The 13,115-nt window shown below is 37.9% G+C and overlaps 1 protein-coding gene across 3 annotated transcripts; it reads left to right on the top strand.

Moving 5' to 3' along the window:
- The first annotated feature begins 2,152 nt into the window (after nucleotides 1-2,152).
- On the top strand, nucleotides 2,153-12,793 carry LOC122275743 (probable inositol transporter 2). 3 transcript variants are annotated; one of them, XM_043084953.1, is made up of 6 exons: nucleotides 2,153-2,478; nucleotides 2,561-2,631; nucleotides 10,030-10,365; nucleotides 10,864-10,971; nucleotides 11,081-11,683; nucleotides 12,089-12,793. In XM_043084953.1, exons 1-6 carry the CDS (start codon nucleotides 2,343-2,345, stop codon nucleotides 12,560-12,562), a joined length of 1,728 nt encoding a protein of 575 aa, XP_042940887.1. In that variant the 5' UTR covers nucleotides 2,153-2,342; the 3' UTR covers nucleotides 12,563-12,793. The 3 variants fall into 3 exon arrangements, with proteins under 3 accessions (XP_042940887.1, XP_042940888.1, XP_042940889.1); XM_043084955.1 differs by having other exon boundaries at nucleotides 2,460-2,478; nucleotides 10,151-10,365; XM_043084954.1 differs by lacking the exons at nucleotides 10,030-10,365; nucleotides 10,864-10,971; nucleotides 11,081-11,683; nucleotides 12,089-12,793 and adding an exon at nucleotides 3,226-10,023 and having other exon boundaries at nucleotides 2,412-2,478.
- The last annotated feature ends 322 nt before the right edge of the window (nucleotides 12,794-13,115 follow it).

Raw genomic sequence — 13,115 nt, forward strand, 5'->3', positions numbered from 1 at the left:
TCATAGGTATCGGCCTGGTCTAATTATTTTTTATTTTTTTTCCAAATAAATTAATAATTTTTTTATTTAAATTACTAAATTAAAATTAAGTGAATTATTAATATAGATTATGTAACTAGTTCATTTAAAAAATATTTTATATGATTAGTGATAATAAATTAGAAGAAAATTACATCATTAACTTATATAAAAATAATATATGAAATTATTAAAAATATTTTTAATATATATATATATGAGTTTGGTCTATTCGGTTCTGTTTGATTCAAAATTTATAGACTCTGAGACCGAATTGATACAATCCAAATGAGTCGGTCTGATATGTTTTTCCGATTATGACCGAACAACTTCCCCTAATGATTTGTAGAGTTTTGCATTCAAAAACAATAATATGAGTTTTGATACGTACAAGTAGAGTTGTGGACTAATTTACATACCAATACTTATTTTTTTATATTTAAAATTTAAATTAATATTATTTTTAATAAAATTTATTTTTAATCAATTACATCATATTAACGTATATGTTAATACATAATTATATTTATAACTAAATTTTTTTCAATAGTATTGGAGCGGACGCATGCATTCCTTAGATTGTGCTGTATTCAATTTTATGACTTAAAAATAAAAATAAGTAAATAAAAGAAAAAGAAAGAAGACGACAAAAAGAAAACGTATTTACTTTTTCATTTTTTTCTTTCTTTTTAGCAAAAAGCTGACAGAGCTTGTCCGCTTTTGGCTTGTGACAGGTAATACTTAATCCTCTTTCGCTATCATGCACGGGCCGTCAAAGTTGGCATTATTTTTTTTTAAATACTCGAACCAAGAGATTTTACGGAATAAATTTATAAATTAATATAATTTATTATATTTAATTAGATTATAAAATTATTTTTTATTATAAAATAAATCTATTATATTATAAGAAATTATATTAATTTATAAATTTATTTTTATAAAATTCTTTATAATTATACTACTTCTCTTATTTTATTAAATAAAAATATTTTAATTACAAAAAAATCTCATAAAAATAAATTTACAAATTAAAATAATATGATATGATACGTTAGATTATAAAATTATTTTTATTATAAAATAAATTTAATATATTATATAAAATTATGTTATTTATAAATTTATTTTTATATAATCTTTTATATCAATACAAAGATCAATTAGGCACATTATTAAATGCATATGTGAGATTCATTTTATTTAATATCTTTTAACAAAAGCAACTATAAATGCTATAAAATTCATATGATATGTCTATCTCATTATAAATTTTCGAATAATCAAATAAGTCTCAAAACCAGATTCTATCTATCAATATTAAGCTTATTACTTTATAAGATAAATACTGATAAAAGTATTTATAGAAAAAAACATGAAAAACCGGGAGAGAACAGCAAAATGATTCATGTTTTTTTAAGGATAAATGATGATCAATTAAACATATATTGTAGTTTTCGAATTTTGACGTATCCCAGAATGTCCGGTATGTTTCTTTTACTTCTCTATATCTGTTTTTTCTTTTTCTTTTTTTTTTTAATTTTCCTGAGCGTCATATTTTTAGAAGTGTTTCCTCAAATAAGGAAAAAAAAAATATATTGTGTTTCCTCAATTCAATTTATTTCATTAATTGCTATTCTCTAATAATTAATAGCACTTAATAGTCTTCGTCGTCGTCCTCATCCCGATCAAGACTAGTCAAATAAAAGTTTCCATTTTACGAAAAAGAAAATGATAGTGGGACCGATGAATTGGACCTCAAACGATGCTTGATTTTTATTTATTTAGTTATTATAAAATATTTTATAAAGAAATACTATTAAATATAATCATAAATAAAATGTATATATATTATATAATTATTTTAAAAAATATATTTTTTTTCTTATAAATTTCATATTTATTTATTTTTTAAATAATTACCTAACGCTTATACATCTTTAAATTCTTAGAGAAGATTTTGAAAGTGTTTATCGATATTTTTTAATTTCCTTTGTTAATGATTAGTAAATATATATTAATCATGTTAAAAAATATTTAAAGCTAAAAAAATGTATGGAAAAAAAAAATCATTTGGCCAGAATTTGTCGGACTAACACTCACGGCTCTTACAAAATTGACAGTCAGACATCAGCATAGGCGTCATCTCGGTTTCTCCTCCACCATTATGTTCAGTCACTTCCTCGCTCTGTTATAACTCAAAACTGTGTCTCACTCTTTCTCACCTATTTTCTCGGAAAATCCAAACATAGTACAAAGGGTGTGTTTTTGGAGAGCAAAAGTAAATAACAGAGGCCTTGGCTTTGCTTTCAAAACAAATAGAAATGGAAGGAGGGTTACACATAGAAGCCGATTCCTCAGCTTTCAGAGATTGCTTCTCTCTGGCGTGGAAAAACCCTTATGTTCTTCGCCTCGCCTTCTCCGCTGGGATTGGTGGCCTTCTCTTTGGCTATGACACAGGTTTCATTTCTTCTGTCTGTACATCTCTCTCTCTCCCTCAGAGAAAATGAAATTCTAAGCATATTTTATCTGGTTATGGCAGGAGTGATTTCAGGAGCACTTCTTTACATAGAAGATGACTTCGAGGAGGTGGATAGAAAGACTTTCTTGCAGGTGAACATCTAATTTTTCTGGCCGCCTGGTTCATGCTCTCTGATTTCATCCACTTTTGTGCAGCCTCTCTGAGACGATAATTAGCTTTCCAATTTTTTATTTCTCCTCAACTCATCTCATTTTATTTAATTATTATAATTTTTTTAAAATTTTAAATAAAATATAATAAATAATTTAATTTTTTTAAAATCTTTTTATTTTAAAATAAAAATAATATTTTATTCTAACTTCTTTTTATCTCAATTTACTGTATTAACACAGTCACGTTTACTCGCTGCATCTATATCTCATTTTTATTAGATAAAGATTAACAGACCCTTTGCTGAAATGTGGCTCCGCTTGTGCGGTTGGGCCCTGGAATTTATTCACACCTAAATGCCCAAATTATCCTTCACCAGGCTGGAATCCTGGATGGCTGATTCCTTGATCCAGGGCTTATCTATTCAGGCTTATCTTTAACACTGATTTAAAAAATCCATTTAAATTGGGTAAATTTTTAGTTATTTATTTATTAATATTGTTGTCTTGATTAGTGTTAAGAGTCGACAAGTCCGACTTTGATCTGAAGAGTCTCTGTTTGTTTTTGGTGATCAGTCACGGGTATACTGACAGGTGTCAAAATATGCTTCAACGTTACAGTCGTGGTCTTGGACTTCACTCAGTCCAATAGGGCAACTGACCTCTGACATACTGTTCTTGCGAACAAAAACAGTACGAAATTGGACTCAGAGAATTCTTGGGTCAGAGTCCAGCTTCTTTTGTGGGCTTCTAGGCCCTATATTTAAGTGAAAGAATAATGATATATTTATCACTCTTTCATCACTACTTTACCCTTTTTTTAATTTTTTAATTTTTTTTAAAATTTTTTTTACTTAATGATTAATCAAGTAACTATCATTAAAATTATATATTTTTTAAATTTTTTCTTAATAGCTAAGGATGTTAAAAACATATTTTAAAAAATGATAAAAAAATAAATACACTACAAGTGGTAGAGTAGTGGTAAAAGAGTGGTAAGTGTATCATTACTCATCAGTAAAAATTTCAATCATTTTAACCAAGCATGCTAATTAATCTACCGTACCCCTCGAATGAAAATTCTCATATTGAGATTGGTGCGGTTTGTATATTGAGTTGAGATTGAATAAGTTGAGATGAGAGTTAAAAGTTGAATAAAATATTGCTAGAATATTATTTTTTAATATATTATTATTTTGAAATTTGAAAAAGTTGAATTGTTTATTATACTTTATGTGAAAATTTAAAAAAGTTGTAATAATTAAACACTTTCTTTCTCTCCTTACAATGGCGATTTTTCTCTGAAAAAAAAAAAAACTTCATCCTCGTTACATTTATTAATGGTGATGGAGTAAGTGGTTGTTAATAGATGGCTGGGTTCAGAGAGTTAGTAGTAGAGTCTAAGTTGCTTACGCTGGTGAAGGAGGGGGGAAACCTACGTATTGTTGAACAGGGTTGGAAGGAGAGATATGATGTGTTGGTGCGACTCAATACTGCTTCGTGGCTTGTGAGAGTCCTGGAGGAGTGTTTGAGAGGGGGAAAAAAGGTGGTTTATTCGGTGATACGGGAGAGCTTTCGAAGCTTTGTGGCTCAACGGTGTGAGAATAGGCGTGGGCGTTATTTGTCCATTGTAGAGTATGGTCACACAGGAAGAAATGGCATGCTCTGCTTCCCTGAAGGTGAAAATGGGTGGGGATGGAGAAGGCTGAAAGAATCAGTTGCAGAGCTTGTCCAGACAAGGGGAACTAGGACTGGAACTGCTATCGGACCTCAGGCGAGCAACCTTCGAAGAGGGGTGACCAACCGGTCATTCAAGGAAGTTCTCACGACAGCTGTTCCAAACCAGGCGTAGAGAAATGACGGTGACAGGGCCTCTGACGAAGAGGAGCATCGAGCCTCACACCTTGTACGGGATGCAGAAGCTAGCAGGTTGCGTGCTGGACAGGAGGCATGGGAGACCCGTAGGAGGTTGATGGAGTTGCAAGGGCAACTGAGGAAGCTGCAGAAGGAGATGGAGGAAGTACGTTGGCATGTCGGGCTGAAAAAGGAAAGAAGATGGTACCGGTATGAGGACAGGGGCAGAAATGGAAAAGGCAGTACGCTGGAAAATTATAAACAGGGGCCTATGTGGATTAAAAAGAACGGGACTTTAATAACAAATGGGCCGCAAGCAAGGCCCAGCTGGTTTCTAATGAAACCCAACTGGGTGAGCAGCCGATGGAAAGGGCCCCATCGAACGTAAGGGCCTCGTCGAGTGGGCCGGGTGAAGGCCTGGAGAGTGAAGGCCTGGACCCGCGTGAAGGCCTGTACCCGTGTGAAGACCTGGTTGATCCGCGGGTTGCTGAACTCACGGGTTCGAATCAACACGCTACCCAACCAGCAATGCTGCCCGTGCCGTTGCCGGAAGAGGAGATGTCGGAGGAGCAACAGAACGTGCTGGCGACTTGGGTGGACCTTTCCGAAGACGGCAAACAGGTGTGGGACGACCGGAATGTGGAGGTGGATCACGCTAAGGGCACAACGAAGTGAGAGGGAGGGCCGAATGCACCTCTTCAGACCCAGAAAACGCCGATTTTGAGCAAGGAAGCCCCGACGAAAACTTATGGGCTTGTTCCAGACGCGAATGAACAGATGGGTTATGTGGATCCCGTATGGGCTTGCTCTGAGATCCGAAAGGAAGATAGGCATGCGTCGGTGGAAGTGAGGGATCTTGAAGTGGATGTGAGGGATGGGGAAGGAGTGGAAGACTCGGAAATGGAGGGATCTATGTATGATTCTTTGGAAGGGGTTTCTACTGATGATGAGTATGCACTGACTTTGAAGGAGAACTTAGATTTGATGGTTTTTACAGGGGTAGAGGAAACTAGAAAGGTGGAGCCGACACCTTTTAATTTACTATTTCCTGTTCATTCAGGAGTTTCCGGATGGGTGTTCAATAAGGTGAAGGAGATTCAAAAAGTAGTGGGACTTGAGTGCGAGGGTTATGAGGAACAATTTATGGCCTTACTAACAGCTATCGAAGCAGGGCATCAACACCAACGGAAATCCGTTTCGAAAAAACAAAGAGAGCTTAAGCAGTTGATGTGGTCTTTGAACACCGAGGGTAGTTCAAGTAGGAGTAGGCCGAAAGGGAAGGGGCCAGCCCATTCTCAATGAAACCCAAAATAGTATCATGGAATGTTTGAGGCCTAAATGAGGTTACGAAACGATTGCGGATAAGGCACTTACTTCGGGAGTGGAAAGTAGACATTGTTTGCTTGCAAGAAACCAAGCTGAAGCAGATTGATAGGCGAATTGTGAGAAGCTTGTGGAGTGGAGTGCATGTAGATTGGGTTTATTTGGCCTCTAATGGGGCGTCAGGTGGAGTGGTAGTCATGTGGGACAAGAGAGTGGTGGAAAAAATGGAGGAGTTTATAGGAAGGTACACAGTAGCATGCTCGTTTAAGAGTGTGTCAGATAACTTTTTGTGGGCTTTTGCAGGTGTATAGGGCCAAATTTGGATAGTAACAGAGTAATGTTGTGGGAGGAGATAATGGGTTTGCATAGTTGGTGGAATCTACCTTGGTGTATTGGGGGTGATTTTAACGTCACGAGATTCCCAAGTGAATCTTTTGGTAATAGAAGGGGGAGACCAGCTATGATTTAATTTTCTGAATGCATCTCTGATTTGAACTTGGTAGACCTACCTTTAGTTGGGGGATCCGCCACGTGGGCTAACAACCAAACGTGGTCCCGTCTTGACCGTTTCCTCATCTCCCCGGAGTGGGAAAGTCATTTTCCTGATGTCTGGCAAAGGCGATTGCCTTGAATTAGTTCAGATCATTGGCCTATTTTGCTTAATTGTGGTGGAGTGAGAAATGGCGGGAGATATTTTAAATTCGAGAACATGTGGTTGAAGACGGAAGGCTTTGTGGAACGAGTAAGACAGTGGTGGGTGTCCTATCACTTTCAGGGTACTCCTAGTTTTATCCTTGCGGGCAAACTGAAAGCTTTAAAACGAGATTTGAAGCTTTGGAATACACATTCTTTCGGTGATCTAAGGGATAACGAAGAAAGGAAAATGAGGGAGATTCAGGAAATCGAACAAATTCAAGAGGTTAGATCTCTTACCCAAGTAGAGGTTGAGCGGAGGACTTTGTTGGGTGAGGAGCTGGAGAGAATTATTCTGATGGAAGAGATTTCATGGCGGCAAAAATCAAGAGCCTTGTGGCTTAGGGAAGAAGATCGTTGCACCAAGTTTTTCCACCGGGTCGCAAATTCTCATAGGAGAAACAATAATATTGCGATGCTGAAAATTGATAGTACGAAGTGCAGGGAAGAACACGCTATTAAGGTCCATATAGTTGGCTTCTACGAGCAACTTCTTACTGAACCGATGAGTTGGCGGCCATTCCCTTATGGCTTGGTTTTTGACTTCATTGGGGAGAGTGATGTTTTTCGAACGGAACAGGCTTTTGAAGAAGAGGAAGTGTCGGAGGTTGTGCAAAAATTGGCCAAGGATAAGGCTCCGGGACCGGATGGGTTTTCTATGAGTTTTTTCCAAGAATGCTGGGATGTGGTTAAGGAAGACATTATGAAGGTTTTTCAAGAACTTCATGAGGCTGGAAAATTCGAAAAAAGCCTAAATACAACTTTCATAGCATTAATCCCGAAGAAGGTGGGGGCTAATGAGGTAAGTGCATATCGTCCCATCAGCTTGGTTAGTGGTGTTTACAAGATTATTTCCAAAGTGTTGGCAAACAGGCTTAGTGAGGTGGTAGGGAAGATTATCTCTAAGCCTCAAAATGCCTTTGTTAAAGGTAGACAAATCCTCGATGCAGCTCTCATTGCAAATGAGTGTGTGGATAGTAGAATGAAGAATGGTGGTAATGGAATAATTTGCAAGCTGGATATGGAGAAGGCTTATGATCACGTAAACTGGGATTTTCTACTATATATCCTTGGGAGATGTGGTTTTGGCGAGAAATGGAGAGCATGGATCCGCTGGTGTGTGTCAACGGCGAAAGTCTCTGTGTTGTTAAATGGTAGTCCAGCTGGTTTTTTTCATAGTTCACGAGGCCTGAGACAGGGTGATCCGTTGTCGCCACTTTTGTTTGTTGTTGTGATGGAAGGGCTGGGCAGGATGATGTCGGCTTTAAGTCGAAATGGCTTGGTGGGCGGTTTTTCGGTTGGAACCCAGGCGAGAGGCATTACTAATATATCTCATATACTCTTTGCAGATGATACCCTTATTCTTTGTGATGCAGATCAGAGTCAGGTGCGGACTTTGAAGGCGATGCTTCTGTGTTTTGAAGCAGTGTCTAGATTAAAAGTGAATTTGATAAGTCCGAGATAGTACCAATTGGAGTGGTGCCAAATTTAAGACAACTGGCTCGATCGCTAGGGTGTAAATTAGCCTCGTTCCCGATGACATATTTGGGTCTGCCATTGGGGATAGGGGCAAGATCGCCCCTCTTGTGGGAACTAGTGATTGAGAAAATAGAGAGACGGTTGGCGAGCTGGAAGAGAATGTATTTATCGAAAGGGGGAAGGCTCACTCTGATTAAGAGTACTCTCTCTAATTTGCCTACCTACTTCCTATCTCTTTTTCCTATTCCAGCAAGAGTAGCAAGCTGTATTGAGAAATTACAGCGAGACTTTCTGTGGGGCGGTTTGGGGGAGGAGTTCAAGTACCATTTGTTCAAGTGGGGAACAGTGTGTCGCCCTTTCTCCAAGGGTGGTCTGGGTATAAAAAATGTGAAGGTTTTCAATCAGGCACTTTTGGGTAAATGGTTGTGGAGATATAGTCGGGAACCGGATGCCTTGTGGCGAGGGGTGATTGGGTGCAAATATGGAGATATATGGGGTGGATGGTGTACGAAGGAAGCTAGAGGAGCTGATGGAGTGGGGTTGTGGAAACATATCAGGAAAGGCTGGATGGTCTTCCTTCGGCATTCCCGCATTCAGATGGGGAATGGTACCCGGATCAAATTCTGGGAAGATACTTGGTGTGGTGATGTGTCGTTACAATAGTTGTTTCCCTCTCTTTACCAAATTGCCAGCCTTGAAGAGGCTTCAGTGGCGGAGGTAATGGATGTAGCAGGAGGACATCTTCATTGGAACATAAACTTTATCAGGGCGGCACAAGATTGGGAGGTGAATCACTTTGTGGCTTTTTATAGTCTCCTTTACTCTGTGAAGCTGAGTAATCACCATGAGGATTGGTTGTGGTGGGTCCCGCACAGGAAAGGCAAGTTCTCAGTTCGCTCCTTCTATGTAGCTCTTGAGCAGAATACCCAATGTCAAATCCCTTGGAGGAGGATATGGAAACACAAGGCGCCTCTTAAGGCGGCCTTCTTTGTATGGACGGCGGCATTGGATAAGATCCTCACAACTGATAATTTGAGAAAAAGAAGGGTTATTGTGGTAGATTGGTGCTGTATGTGCAGGGAAGGGGGTGAGTCTGTAGATCATCTTTTACTTCATTGCAAGATTGCAAGGGTTTTGTGGGATGAGGTGCTAAACAGAGTTGAGATGGGCTGGGCTATGCCGGGGACTGTGGCGGCAACTTTGGCTTGCTGGCCCAATATAGGAGGCCAGCGTCAGATTTCAGCAGTCTGGAGGATGATACCTATTTGCATCATGTGGTATTTATGGCAGGAGAGGAACGCTAGGACTTTTGAAGACATGGAGCGAATACGAGAGGAGCTGCTGGCTTTTTTCTTTAGTACGCTTTGTAAATGGGCCATTGCTGTTGATTTCAATGGGATGGTCCTTCATGATTTTCTTCTCTCTTGTTCCCACTTAAAGGGGCAGTTCCATGTACATACTGGGCTAGGCCTGTTTTTGATTAATACACTTTTGATTACTTATCAAAAAAGATTAAATGAGATGAAATGAGTTCAACATCCAAACGGGGCTAAAAATCTCAGATGTTTTTTACTCCAAATCAATTGCTTTATGCATAATTGTTTAGAAAGGGATGGAGGTTAATGTCACAGATTCAATCTCACATGGATTGGATATATGAGCGATAGCAGTCTATTAATATTTTTAATAACTTTGAAGTTTTTTTTTATCTTACTGTAGTTGGACCAAGAATTATTCATCTAAAATCAAATGGTTAAAATTTGATGAAAACTGCTCAGTTTTTTGTGGGGGGTGGTGAACTGGGGGTTGGATGGAGTCCGGGGTTCTGAAAATAAGAAAGTCATTGTCAGTTCAATTTCACAAAATAAATTTAAAAAATAAAAAGGCTTCACTTTCCAAGTCTGTGGTTTCTTGTTAGCCAATTAATTTTTATTGTTTGTCTTTAGAGGGTCTCAAATTAAATTTCTATTACCATGTATTAAAACTAAATTTATTTAGTATACTCTGGTTGGTGACAATATGTATGTATAGGAGACCATAGTGAGCATGGCAGTTGCAGGAGCAATCATTGGAGCTGCAGTTGGTGGATGGCTGAATGACCGCTTTGGACGGAGAACTGCAATCTTAATAGCAGACTTTCTGTTCTTTGTAGGTGCTGTGATCATGGCTGCTGCTAATGGTCCATCTCTTCTTATAGTTGGACGTATTTTTGTTGGACTAGGAGTTGGAATGGCATCAATGACAGCTCCTTTGTACATCTCTGAAGCTTCCCCAGCAAAAATCCGCGGTGCCCTTGTTAGTACCAATGGATTTCTTATAACTGGAGGCCAGTTCCTTGCATACCTTATCAACTTGGCCTTCACCAAGGTAATCAAACACATGTAGTTGTGGTGCTTGGATATTCTCGAAGAGACAAATCCAAGAGTTGTTTATAACATTTACAAAACTTGCAGTAGTTGTACATGGAGACACAATTTAGGCAACTTTTACTTACCCCTTCACTTGATTTTGGGATCATCTTAGCAAAATAACCTAATTTGTCATTTTCAAAAACTTCCTTTACACTTACAGTCAATTTTTAATTTACATGTATGGCAATAATTGTAACTTTATAGCAACACAATGGTTGCTGGTAACGGGAAAAAGCTCATTGAATTCTACAATGATCTCAATGGTATTGCAAATACAAGAAACTCTCTCATGTAGAACAGAAACAAGAAGTGGGGTGAATCAATTTATACCATATATGTCTTGGTTCTCCTTTAGATGCCATGCATGCGAGAATCTATACGCATAATGCATATAGCAAAGTTAACTTGGAATTGTATTTGACTTTTACATTTTATGTGCAATTTCAATGCTTAGGCACCTGGTACGTGGCGATGGATGCTTGGAGTTGCAGGACTTCCTGCCCTGATTCAGTTTGTGTTAATGTTGCTTCTTCCAGAGTCACCCCGTTGGCTATACCGCAAGGTCCTTCTCTCATTCTCATTCATGCTAGTGCTTGCTTTTACAGTTTCAGAGAATGCGCGTGTGCTCTTTAAAAACCACAATCATCAACCTTCTTTTTTGAAATTATTAGGGAAGGGAAGAAGAGGCAGAAACCTTACTAAGGAAAATATACTCCGCCGATGAGGTAGAAGCAGAGATCCAAGCTCTAAAGGAATCAGTTGAGGCAGAGATCCAGGCAAAAGGATCGTCTGGAAAGATTACCTATGCTGAACTATTGAAAACTAAAACAGTAAGGAGAGGACTATGCGCTGGAGTTGGCCTTCAGGTCTTCCAGCAGTTTGTGGGCATAAACACCGTTATGTACTACAGCCCCACCATAGTTCAATTAGCTGGAATTGCATCTAATCAAACTGCACTCCTCCTCTCACTCGTCACTGCTGGTCTCAATGCCTTCGGCTCTATTGTGAGCATCTACTTTATTGACAGGACTGGGAGGAAGAAGCTTCTAATTATTAGTTTGTTTGGTGTTATACTCTCACTTGGGCTTTTATCAGGGATATTTTATCATACTTCGACCCATTCGCCATTGCTTACAGCAACTGTAACTTCTAAATTTAAAAATTACACCTGCCCAGATTACAGTTCTGCTGTAAACGCCAACAGTTGGGACTGTATGAAGTGTTTGAAGGCTTCATCTACAGACTGTGGGTTCTGTGCCTCAAGCACTAATAAGGTAAGGACGAATTTCTTGTGTATTCCTTATTCATTACATCTCTCTTAAATTTCAAGTAGTTTTGCATTAGATTTCTACTTCGATAAGGTTGATTTTTTTCTTCCTTGGAATGTGTCCGTTTGACAGTATACAAGGTTTCCAAAGCCATAGCTAAATTGGTCCTTCCCCCAAACTTATACCTCTTAGATTCCATCTTTTACTCGGAATCACCTTTTGACAATTTCCCTCCATTAAAGCAAACATATAGAACTTCTGCTTCTCACAGAGTATCTATGATCACACATTCAACCCCAACAAGCCCTGTATCTACAACTTAAGGATTAGTTGTATGGATTCCTTACAGTTATTTATTTTGTTGTTTTCCCGTCATCATGATTATCTTCATAGTTTTTCCTATTGTTGCAGCTACTTCCAGGGGAGTGTTTGATTTCAAATGACACAGTGAAGGACTCGTGCCGCGGAGAAGACAGGCTATGGTACACCAAGGGATGTCCTAGCAAAACTGGATGGCTTGCACTTGTAGGCCTGGCACTTTACATCATATTCTTCTCCCCTGGAATGGGAACTGTCCCATGGATTGTCAACTCCGAGATATATCCTCTAAGATATCGAGGCATCTGTGGAGGAATCGCCGCCACAGCAAACTGGATCTCAAACCTCATTGTTGCACAGTCCTTCCTGACTTTAACGCATGCAATTGGGACTTCCTGGACGTTCCTCATTTTCGGGATCATTTCAGTTGTAGCCCTGTTCTTTGTCTTGATCTGCGTCCCAGAAACAAAGGGACTTCCAATCGAGGAGGTGGAGAAGATGCTGGAGCTTAGAGCTTTGCACTTCAGGTTCTGGGAGAAAAGCGCAGCCGCAAATTACAAGAACTAAGCTGCTGGAAAATAAGCTCGAAGTTTACATGTTGATTGAGATTAGTACAGGGAATCGTGGATGCGAAATGATTTGAATAAGTTTAAAATAAACAAGTTTTCAAGCTATTATAAAAAAGTGGATCCAAAAAGTATTAAAAATTATTTTTTTTAATGGGATCCACTTTTCTATAAAAGAACTGGAAGATACTAGTCTATTTTGAGCTTGTGCTTAGTATTATTTTGTTAATAATTTGCACTCTCAGCTATCATATAAAAGTTAAAAGTTGAATAAAAGTTAAAAGTTGAATAAAATATTATTAGAATGTTATTTTTTAATATTATTTTTATTTTAAAATTTAAAAAAATTGAATTATTTATTATATTCTATTTGAGAATTTGATAAATCTATAATTATTAGATGAGATGAGTTGAAATCAACTCATTATCCAAATAAAATGAGTGTTTAGTTACTAATTATCCTTAATCTAGAATGAAATGATATTAAAATTAATAAAAAAGGAAAATTAAATGTTAAAAATACTTCAAAGAATGGTATATATGTGTACGATTTG

Source organism: Carya illinoinensis, chromosome 9, assembly GCF_018687715.1.
Source record: "Carya illinoinensis cultivar Pawnee chromosome 9, C.illinoinensisPawnee_v1, whole genome shotgun sequence".
NCBI classification, from domain to species: domain Eukaryota; kingdom Viridiplantae; phylum Streptophyta; class Magnoliopsida; order Fagales; family Juglandaceae; genus Carya; species Carya illinoinensis.